Source organism: Gavia stellata, chromosome 11 (genome assembly GCF_030936135.1).
Source record: "Gavia stellata isolate bGavSte3 chromosome 11, bGavSte3.hap2, whole genome shotgun sequence".
NCBI classification, from domain to species: domain Eukaryota; kingdom Metazoa; phylum Chordata; class Aves; order Gaviiformes; family Gaviidae; genus Gavia; species Gavia stellata.
The window spans coordinates 17,869,058-17,881,286 of NC_082604.1; the positions used below are offsets into that span (position 1 = coordinate 17,869,058).

At 42.8% G+C, this 12,229-nt stretch overlaps 1 protein-coding gene across 1 annotated transcript in view; it reads right to left on the bottom strand.

The window, feature by feature from the left end:
* The window catches only part of LPP (LIM domain containing preferred translocation partner in lipoma), a 232,467-nt gene that overhangs the window by 62,641 nt on the left and 157,597 nt on the right, over nucleotides 1-12,229 (bottom strand). Inside the window, exon 6 of the mRNA XM_059822779.1 lies at nucleotides 8,641-8,764. Within this exon, the coding sequence (XP_059678762.1) occupies nucleotides 8,641-8,764 (124 nt within the window). The remainder of the gene's footprint in view (nucleotides 1-8,640; nucleotides 8,765-12,229) is intronic.

The window sequence follows — 12,229 nt, forward strand, 5'->3', positions numbered from 1 at the left end:
TCCTAATAGCCTTGAACTATCTAAATGCTGAAGTGTGATAGCATTAGCGAGTACATTATATTAACAGCAGTTAAAATTACCAAGTGTGATCCTGGAGTGCTTTTTCCCCCTTTCTTATTTTCACAGCCATGTTATTAACCCTGGAAAATAGGGCTTGTGATCTAAATGCTGGGAAGAGCCTCCAGACCGGTTGTGATCTCTCATCAGACAAGGCTCACGAGTCCATTTTGTTGATTTTCACATAAAATAAAGAGCGAGGCCAACGGCTGTGGGTAAAGCATGGGACTTGAAGGAATTCTAGGCTCAATTCCCACTTCGCTACTGGTTCTCTGCATGACTCTGGGTGAGTCATCTAAACTCTGCCAGTCAGCCCCTTGTTTGTAAATTAAGGACAATAATAATTTCCTAGTCCTTACTGTATTTTCAGTTTGGGAGCTCTGAGGGGTGCATACTGTTTCCTACTTCATGTTTAATTTGCACATAGTGCAGCATGACCATAGATAGTCTTGCTAGCAGGCCTTAGGTGTTACTGCAGTACAAATAAGCCATAAAATAACACAGAAGCAACTGCAAATTCAGTGCAACCAGTTTCAAACAACAGGTGAGCTGTTTTCAGTTTTAAAAAAGCAAAAAAAGAGTTCATTTATGCCAGGTCATGTGCATAACTAACTCAAAACAAAGAGAAATTAAACTGTTTTCATGTTACTGGGACAAAGATTTGTCCAGGACTGCATGGCTAGAAATGTGGTTTTTAACTCCAGCTCCAAAACTGACCACCTGTATCTCTCTCCACAACTTAGCCGTAAGTTACGACCAAAAAAAGAATGTCTTGAGGCTTAAAACATTCCAAAAGCTCTATCTGAAGTGCAAATTATTTCTATAAAACTACAATGCAGAAGAACGTTCTCACTCATTCATAGACACACATACATACACCCCCTCTTAAAATACCTGTGTGTGAGAATTTAGTGCTTATGAAATCCTGTATGGAAACTCCTGTTTTATGGAGACGAGTGAAACCAGATCTAACAGGAGGAGAGGGAGAACAAACCTTCTCTATCCCACATGCACCTAGACTAACAGTCTGCCTCCAGCTCCTAGCCTCCTCGAGGAGATTCCCAACCAGGGGTCCTCCAGGTGCCACAATTTATGGTTTTTAGTGAGGCAATGACGTACCCACAGAGAACCCCCCTGAGACCAGCCAACTCATTTCACGTGGGGCAGGAAACAGCCATAAGGTAGGTCACACTTTCACTTCTTAATGACCTGAGTTAGCTACGGACTAACCTGCAGCCGAAGACTTGACGGCTCATTATCAATTCTTCAGCCATTTCAGTCCATAGAGAGTTTACTTTGGGCATGTAAGTTTATCATGAAGAAGCTGGATTCTCTTTGAACTGCTTCTTAAATAAAGGTAGAAAGATTTACTTCATTTTCATGTAGGACTATTCATTCTTGGGGGTTTGGCTAGTAGCCTCATCATTGTCCAAAGTCTTTTCAGAAAGAGGCTGAACTTTGCTATTCATTTGTACAGCTCCTACAAGCTAAGGGCCCTTTCACAACGTAAGAAGTATCTACCACCCTCATGGACTAATTTTTTCCATGGATATGTCCATTTTTAAACATGCTGAAGAGTCCTGTAGAATACTTTAGAAAGACACATCCCTGATATTTCATTATCACATTTCACTCCTCTTAGAAGACAGCAGGAAATTGTCAGCTTTCATTTACTGACTGTTGGGACAAACCTAATTCCACTCATACCCTGAAACCCACCTTTCTTTCACAGCACAAAGGTGATCATGGAAATCCCTTTGATAAAATGCTAGCTTGGTACTCTGCACTTATTCTCCATTAAATGCCTTCTGCATCAAATCAGTTCTGTTTAAAAGTAAAAATATGTCTAGGTTGGCCGCCAGCAATTCAAACTAAACCAGGGACTTAAAAACACCAAGGAAGTCATGCTGCTTGCTACCTGTTCCAGCTGGCATTTTATCACCTACAGTAACAAAGGGTAATTTTGGGTTTGATGCAAGATTTAGATCACATCTGTGAAGCAGTGCTGGTCTCTGAAGAGACTGCGCTTCACAAACACTCATGATGCAAAGTCTCATCCACTCTTGTGCGGGTAAGAAGAGGAAAAGGGAATGTGAGTCTCCTGCCTCCTGGCACATGTGGGTACCAGGTGTTCAGGGCTTTCAGGAGTGTAACCTTCCCTCATTCCTGACTGCTACATCTGCTTGATCTTCATTAAGAGATGTGCACTCAAGACTTTACAATACTAAGATCCCTGGCATAAAAAGATCTAGGTGCTTAGCTTCACAAAACATGTTTCCTACAATTACTGCAGAGTAGAATGTGGATCACATCAACAGCAGGAAGAATCAAACTTTTGCATCCATTTACTGTGTCTTTCAAATGCTGAAAAGCAACTTAAACCAGTTTACAGCCTCTGTGTTCCTGTTTTCTCTTGCCTTTCTCATGGCTGGAGATAAATGCATGTAGGCATGGTATATTTTGCTCTCCAACCACTCCCTGGCCTCCCCTTTTTCTCTTCCCACTTTGGAACTGTGGGCAAAAATTTACTCTGTACATTGCATTGAGACTATCCTTATACATTTGCTTTCCAAACTCTACCTGCACTTGCAGTGCAAGGATGCTGACAGTCACAGGACCCCCTGAAAGAAAGCTAGATGGGGGTGCCAAGCATTGACAGAACTGAGACTGAAGAAACAGGCTCTGAAAGCCATTTACCAGGGAAATTAAAGCCCCTGGGGAGCAGAGGGAGGGTGACTCCCCTTGCGGCAGGCCACAAGAGGGCAGCTAGATGTTGATGGTACCGCACTATGACCCCCCTGAGCACAGGCTGCTCCCAGCCTTTGTAGCTTGTGCACAAATGCTGGAATATGGCTTGAACATAAAAAATAATAACTTGAACTACAATGGAGAAAAGGGTCCCCATTATATGTCTGTTCTTCCTGCTTTTGTGAGTGGTTACATAACAGAAAATGACCATCAGCTCATCAGTTGTTGAAAATCTAACCTACTGTTTTCTGACCCAGATATTGTTCAGATGAAGACATATGCTATCTTGCACCAGAAACCCTGCCTTTAAAGAAAAGACATGATGACGCATCACATTACATGGCAAAATTACGATGTAATTATGCTCTCGTAATAATAAGCTGCATCTTTTAATGATAACCTTTTCAGAAGAGACCTAGGAATACAGGCAAGATAGGACAACTTTCATTTCTTTTTCTGGTGGCAATTCAGATGAAACTAAGAGGCTACCTGAGCCTCTTAGAGGCTACGGAAATGCCTGACAAAAACTGAAATGCAATGCAGAACATGTTCAATTTAGAGACATTAGAACGGTTCAGTGCGCTCAGTCATGTCAAAGGAAACAAAGATACAATGAACTGTAGGAAGCCGTACCTGATTAAGCTAGTGTGCCTCCTCATCTGAAGCTTCTATGACTCTACCACGCTCTCTTCCATATCTTACTTGGACTGCTATCTGCTAACCCATGTCCTGCCTCTCAAGAAGTAAAATTAGGGAGCACCTTCGACACCGTTCGGACACCAGCTCTTTGGTCCTAGTGAAGGATTTTTAGCTTATGAATGGAAGCTTAATAGAGATGCAAAGCCAGTGAGTGGAAAGGTTGACAGAGCCTTGACAGATTCAATACTGGTGCCACTTATTGTTCTTTAGTCTTAACCATGACACAGTGTCTCAAAGAACCATTGGAGATGAAGGCGTCTCTGTGGGAGGCACTCTGCTGCTGTTAATCAGCTCCTGTCTGAAGCACTATGCAGATTAAGTGCCCTACAAACAGGGTGAAAGGGGAAAAAAAAAAGGAATTTTGAAAGGTAAAATGATCTGCCGCAGGTCTCACAAGAGGTCAGGATGAGAAGCAGAAAAGGAAGTCAAGCATCCTGCTTGTTGGCCTTGCTCCTCAGCCTAACTTTGCTCCACCTCTCCCATTGTCAAAGTCAGAGCATACAGCAAATACACGTAAGAAAACTACATATCCTGAATTATCAGCTCTGAGACAAATCAAGGTCCCTTTATTGCACAAACTGAGTATTTTCAACAGGACCATCTTAGTACCTCTCTTCTCCCCATGTGCATTCCTACAGCACCCTGGAACTACAAAAGGAGACTGCTAAGTTACCAAATACATAAAACTGGTGGTTCCTTTGGTAGCTCTGAGTGCTTATGGTAAAATACCAGTGAAAGTTTCTTCCCACCAGTCAGGGAAACTCCTCTGCTGTGGGGAGTGACTCAGCTGGGACATAGTCCAGAAGGCAACAGGAGATGAGGGGCCCCGATGGCACTTTTCCAGTCTTAATCAGCACTGTATGCATGGTGATGGACTGATAAGCTGCCAGAAGTCATTTCTTTCTATGAGACTTGAAACAGTGGTTCAGAACAGTTGTGATCTTTGTGTGTGTGTATTTTGTTTTTTTTAATGCAGAATCAAGGGCTTTAATGGTGGCCAACAAACACTTTTGATAGTTTCATCGTAATCTCCTGTAAATATCCATTTCTACTCCCCCAACCTTACCCAATTTCCACTCCACAAAGTATTCTTTTTTTCAACAAATCAGACAAGCCTATCTACAATAGCACATTTATCAATGGGGAGGGCTGTGACAGAGAGAAACCATCCCTACTGCACAGTGCATAACACATTTGGGAATCCTTTCTAATAAAAAGGGATTTGATTAAAGACAGCCAACTACCACAGATCAGCAACTGAATCAGCAGCAGAGAAGGAAGAGTAGCTTAGACTTAAGAGACTTCAATTTGCTGATCTGCCAAGGACTTCCCAGGAGAAGGCACTCCATAAGTCACTCCGTACCCTACATACACCAAAGATCGGGGTGCTTAGACTTAGTATGGTAGCGTGGCCTTTCAACGAAACTAAGTTAGACAGAACACCCAGCATGCACGTTTAACTCCTAAAAATTCAGAGTGGTTTTTTTTGCTTAGTGATGATATTTCCATGCTTAAGCACCGCTTTGCCAATGGCAGCTAGAGGATTTCCCAATGACTGGATCGTGCTGCTGTGGTAAGTCTAGGCAACAAACAGCTGCAAACTGTGATCTTGCTGCTCCAAAGTGTGTCTCCAGCATGCTGCTTCTGGCTCTCACCATATACCTGGGCTCCCCGGGAACGCAGTGGGAACCATGCCATGTTGCCAGCTGTGTGTGCTTGCATGAGTGATTACTGGCTAGAACAGTTCCTCTGACTCTGAAACCACCTTCAGTGGTTTCCACCCACGGAAACTGCAGGGAGGCGTAGTGAGCACAGACTTAATGGAAGTGCTGGCTGTCCTGCTCCTGAACTCAGCTCACCTGGTCTGCCAGCAGTACCAGCCAGCATTTCCAGGGCAAAAAGACAACTTTAGTGGCTCCTACTCCTCTTCCCTCCCCAGGAACCTCCACTCTGCCCATGCTAACTCCAGAATCAAGATGGCTTGATCGAAAAGCAGAGATACGGCAAGTGAAATTGTGGAAGGAAGATGGTTACAGAAAAGATCCCAGAGTGCTGATGGGCCAAGTAAAATGACCTTTCTCCAGCCTGACAGTTCAAATGTAATTATTCCAACAAATTATTTTCATGACTTAATATAACGCCTTGCAGCTTTCTAGCAAGGTTAATTAGATTCCTCAATTCAAAACCTATCTGCTCTTAACCAACTTCTAATACGCTGAAATCCAGTTTTCTAAATTCAAACTAATAAAAGTGATTAGCTGACAGCTATCTGGTATGCTACAATTACCATGGCATTTAGACCTCAGGCAGAAGATATTTAATGCAAATCAGAGTCAATGTCTCTGCCCATTTGTCCTTTTACTGATTATTTGATCAATGTGCCATATGAATCTTGTACAATCCACGCTACCATGCTAAATAAATAAAGAACAAAGGCAGGGATATTGGTTGAGACAGTTAACCAAAGTTAAAAGACTCTTTTTTTTCCTCCCACACTTAATTTGTTCGTTCCACATGATCATGAAGTTACTGAAAGGCACCGGCTGACAGCTCAAGTAGATGGGTATTTAGCTCTGACATAGCCAGAATTAGTACAAAACTCCCGGCCTGCACTGCCATATCAAAAAGCCGCATCCACTGTGACTCCAGAGGCCATCTTCCTCTGGGAGTAGCTCGGGCTGGAACAAACCTGGGAGGATGAGGGCAGCCTATCTCTTCGATTTTATCCAACTATAAAAAGCAGTTGTGCTCCAGAACTGCTGGTTTTGGTTTGTGTTTTTCTTGGTAGGTATATAATTAGTTGTGGCCGTGTCTCCCAAATGGCTGCATGGGGCACAGCACACTTAGAGAGCTGAGGAGGAGTTCAGCCCAACACATGGTTCTTCTCACATCAAGAATGCCAAGGCTGGACACTGCTTCAGAGATGACCTTCAGTGGCATAGACTCAGTGCAATTAGAAGATCAATCAGGTGCAGCTTGTAATTAAATGTCACCTGCCTGAGGTAGGACTAGGGTTGGTGTTTGGTTTTTATCTTCCAACTTACATGATGCATAATTATTCCATCTTTGATCATGCTACTGCTTATATAAACAACATCGGCAAAATTTCTGAATGCTCTGGAGCCTCCTTTCCACTTTCTTGTCTCCTGCTGAATTAAGAGCTCTTGGCATGGCAGTGGTCTGACCTCCTATCTGATAGCCAAATTGATGACTTAACGTTGAGAGACTTTATGTTCCAACCCTTTGAGCTATGCATCCCTTTTGGATGAAAAAACTTTGATGTACCACAGTCTTAAACAGAGCAGAGCCATCTTAGTGATACAGTATTAGTCTGCAAAACCTGAGCACTTCAGCTTCATAAATACAGGTGCTGAACAAAACTAAAGCTCCACTTCAGGAAGCAATTTCTGAGCTGTAAGGAAAATTAATCACTAGAACAGCTTATCAGGGTAGGTGGTTGACTCACCATTGCTTGAAGTCTTTAAGATAAGATTAGATTATTTTTTTTTAAGTCATGATTCAATCATGTTTCTGGAAGAAACTGAGAGTAGGACATTAGGCGGTATAATGGCAAGGTCCTCTCTGACCTTGGATCCTGTGAATCTCCAAGTTCTTTGTTCACCTGCCTACCTTCTTGGGCTACGATGAGAACTGGGTGGGCTTTGGTCCATCAACCAGTTCCTGCCACTCACAGCTCTGCATTAAGAAAATGACTGTAATAAAAATCTCATGCTTCAGGGCTTCAGTGATTTGCCGGAAGGGAGTGGGAAACAGGTTTCTCCCTCTTGCCCGCCCACACTAATGGCTAAATACATGTTATGTTTGTTTGGTTGTTGCTTTGCTTTTAAAACATCAGAGAATGAACACAAATGGATACAGGCAGAGATGAAGTCAAATGCAGCAGCACAGAAAATGCTCTCTGGTTATCCTCTCTTAGTCATTCTTGCTCACACCTCATATCTGTGCTCATCATCAACTCTGATGACTATCAGTGTTTATAGAGAAGACATTTCAGCTGTGAGGGTGGAGAACATAGAAGGTAGAAGGTACTGATGGAGAATAGGGACTAATATCAACCCCATCTACAAGGGCAATGTGAGTTTGATGAGAACATCTTGACCTTCTCATGTAATCAGATCCTTGTCACTGCAAGATCCTTGTTTATTAGTGAAACCTTGATCGCACCTGCTTTCCGATTAAACCAAACCACAAAAGTTTCTTTAAGCCAGAAATGTTTTGGTCCAAACAAAATCTATAGCAAATATACCTAGGGGGCAATCTAAATGTAGTTTTAAAGAAATTATGAAATAAAGGAAGATAATGAACCCAGAACGAATGGCCTACTCCAGCGTTTAACTCTACAAACTACAGCAGTTTGTCTCCTAACAACACTCTCACCCAAGCCTACAGAAAACTAAGCGTACAGACAAGATGCATCAAAAGTGCCCAAGGCTCTTGACTTTAATGCAGAGTTCAGAGGCCATATCACCTGTGTTTTATATAAAGGCAAGATAATATATTTTACACCTATAGATGCCTGAGATAATTCTGTTCTATACTACTTAAAAAGGAAATTAGCTGCTTATCTTTTTCCAGGCAAGGAAGAAGACATGTTTATGAGCCGATCAGTTCAGATTTGTCTTCTTCATCTTTGCTGGACCCAGTTCTGGGCTAATGTAAAACCAACCTGATTGACTCAAAATGTACTTCCTTTTAATCTATGCCAGCATACAGAAAATGAAAATCCATGCCTTGGGAGCAGAACACATTTACGCTGCCAAGTTTTTTGCAGCTGCAATGAGAAGGGATGGGGCCGGCGGGCAAGAGAGCGCACCACACCTGAATTCAGCCGGATAGCCTAAAAGCTGGGGACAGGTGGTGTGAAAATGAACCAGACACTGAAAAATTCAACTTTATAACCAGAAAGACTATAAACATACAGCAAGTGAGCATGAGATTTATGCTGAAATTACGGAGGAATTCCTATGGATGATTACACTTCCAGCCCAAGCATGGAAAGCAAATCCATCAATACGGATGTCACTACATTAAGAGCGCAGCTGCCAGGCCTCCCCGTTACCAAACCTGGTAAATACAGAAAGGGGCTACAGACACTTGTGATGTGGCACTGCTCACCAAAGTAGTCATCAGAGGGAGGATTCTCCATGTCATACAGCATTTTCTTGGTCAGATGCTCCAGCTCATCCTCAGGCCTGAAGGCAGGAGTGCTTGATGCAGGTCCAGAGCTTGGATACCCACTCTGAAAAAAAAGGACAAACAGTGTCTTATGCAGTATAAAAGCATTTGCCCACAGTAAGAGGATCTATTGGCTGTTCATTGTTGAACTTCATTCTTTGTCTTATTTTTGCTTTTCTTAAAACCCAAGGGATTCATGCAAGTAAACATCTCATTTAATGTAATGAAAATGGACTCCTAAAAACATCCAGTGAAGTGCTATATATCCTCCTAGAATGAGAAGTATTCTGTGCCTCATAATTAGGTGTCTACTGGGTAGCACATAATAATAAATAAAGGAGAAAATTATTCCAAGGATAACTTGATACAAACATTTTCCAACACTGAAAAAGGCTTTGGAAGCATTTCAGTTTGGATTTGGCAAAAGCTTCCATCACTTAACAACGCAATATAAAAGATGCTAGAACAATCATTCCTACAATGGTGGAGTATATGGACAAAGACAGATAATCCCAAGCTGCTAGTTATGTTCTCTTCTTGTTTGTTTTGACACAAATCCTGCTGTTAACTTTAGTGAGAGCAGGAGCTGGTCCACAGATTTTTAGTACTAGGGATACAAAGGTTTTAATATGTGCTTAGAAACTGAGACCTCTTGGCCTTCATATGCTAACAGCTGGCATACAGTATTTGCAGTCTGTCTCAGTGAGTCTTCTCCCTGGAAAACAGCAGAAGTACAGGCATATTTTGAGAAGCACAAAAATAGTCTCATGCCTAGAAGTTTCTTAGAAGAAGCTAAGTCCAAAATGAGAAACACAGTCATTTCAGGATTAAAAAATGCTGACACCAGCTTTCCTTGTGTGCACTGCTTTCTTGAAAGACTTGCATGCAAAAACTAACTTATTTATGAAATGCAGCATTTCAGTAAAGCAAGTGATTTCATTGATTAATTGCTGCCTTCATCAAGGTCTGGACCTTAGGTATGAAACTTATGAGCCTTAGTCTACAGGCAAGCATTCTTCCATGCTCCATACCTACTTAAATGGAAAGAAAATGTAAAATCACTGGAGAAACTATACACTGGCCACCTCTATCTGGCTTAGAGAGACTACATGTGACATGATGAATCTTTATTGAGCCAGTCATGTTCAACAGAAAACAGCAGCTTTAAAGCACTGCAAGAGAATTAACTAAATGCTTTCACGCTTTTTTCTTTCGGGCAAGAAGGAGATTTCAAATGAGACATCAATCAATGTAGAGAAGGTCTCAGAACAGCGCTTAGCAATAATACTTCAATCATCCACTCCCAGAAACCAAATACTTGCATGTTCCTGACCTTGTCATATTTATTTTTCTAGGGCACATGCTAAGCTGTACACCACCACCCCCCTCGCTTGTTGACCTGATCTGTCTCACAGGCGTTGCACCCACGAGCGCTGCAGCATGACTGCACTCCCTGGAAGTGCTGAATTTGCCGTGCACACACAATACAGCAGTTGCACCCGCTGCCTGCCCGCCGACTGCTCTCTAACGGAGTAGCAGCAGTGCACAAGGAAGATAGGTGGCAAGGTCCTCTGGAAGAAAGGGCACCTGGGATAAGCCCCAGGCTGGATGAATTTCCCTGGAGGGCTATGCGAGGTCTCTTTGCCATACGTTCAGCCTCCCTGACTGAGAATATAGATTGGACCTACCATAACTCAGGTTTTCCCAGAGATGTTTTCTTTTTCTGCTCAGGGATTTTTTTTCTGAGCAGTATTCAAGGATTTTATGCATTTGTCCAGGATTTCTGGATGCCTAGCAGTTGTTCTGAGGAAGCTGTTGAACATTTGGAAATCCTGAACATCCATACACAGCTCAGTAGACTCTATTGTACAAATGCAACCATGCCAATGTGTTTGGGTTACCACAACTTACTTTTTCATATGGGGAGACAGGTCTGTATGGTGCACAGGACTTGCATTTGCTTTTTAAGTCATGTAAGTGCCATCTCCGTGGGATATATCATTTTGGTGGGGATAAGGTCACTCATATGGCTAGGAGTTTCAGAGCCAGGTACTTGACCCAGCACACCCAGATCCCTTGGCCAGTGCTTTGTGGCTGTTTTTAGAAGGCTAGTCAACAACTATTTAATTAGAAATAATAAATAGCATAACCCTAAAAAAAAGGTTTATTAATAAGCCACTTGAAGGTGCCAAATGTAAAGCATTTAATTTTGGAACAACCAATTTTTTTCCTTTGCTCTCTTGTTCCTAAGAGCTGATCGTGAATCTCGCCTGAACATATATTTTAACACAGCAAATGCAGCCAAGGATTTATTAGCTTGAGAAATCAATCTGGCAACTGAGCCTCTTAAAATATGATTCCATCTATTGTACCTATTTCAGTTTCCATGCAGAAAGGAATGACCAGTGCCACCCATTAACTGAAACTCCTCCCCTAGACTTTGCACAGGGAAGACAGTACGGCATGAAGCTGATGATGGCCCCCATCCCTGTATTTCCCCTGTTAGCAATCACCAGTGCAGCACAAACGCGTGGAAGCGCCGTGCTCCAGCCTTTCTGCTGGGCTCTGTCCACACATAATCTGAAACACTGCTTTTACCCTTGGGCCTTATAATATAAATGGACCAAAACAGAAGGCACGAGCTGCTGTCTGTTCACAGAAAAGGGATGTGAGATGCATGGAGCTGAAGTGATTTGCCCATCATCACACGTGGGCTCTAAGACAAAGACAAAATCTGCAGCCAGGCTGCTGCGAGCCCCCCATCTTCAGCCTCGCACACAGCCCGCCGGCGCTGGACTCAGTGTTGCAGACCTACACCGACCACTCTCTGACCCAAAGCCGCCACATCTGCAGGCCACCACCAGCCAAGCTTCAGCAGGACACCCTGGGCAGGCGGTGCGTGAAGCCTCTCCCTCTCTTCCACGCCAGCTTCCCACACCTCCCGATCGGGGGCCCTACTCGTGCCCACTTCAGTAAGGACTTGGGCTGTGCTATTTAAAATGAACGACCAAAATCTGCAGATTTTCAGTTCTGTCTGACTTTCTCTGGTTTTGGAGGCCACGTTGCCTTGTACACACAGTAAATAAGCTGCTCTCGTATTTTATCTACATCGCACTTTTCCAAACCAGAGAGATTTCTTATCCAGTACCCAAGTCAGCAAAAATAACAAATACCAACCACAATGTTATGAGACGCTTTAACTTATTTTGACTAAAATGCTATGCCTTTTTGACCATCACTTAAGCAGTGCTAGGCACATCTTTTTTCTCCTCGCATGGCACATGCTGACTATGTGCCTCCAGGAAAATGAATTTCATGCATATGAACATGCTGTTGAGTTTGCTGGGACACGCACGCACACAAACATAGAGAGAAAAGTGTATCCGTAGTCCAATCTAAAATGCTCATTTCAGCAAAACAGTTTCCTTCCTCCACCTTTGTTAGGTCAGGGAAAAAATAGAACTCTGGCTTTCCTTACAAAACAGAGTTGTGGTGTTGTTATTAAACTTCCTCTCTTTTCTCCTGATCT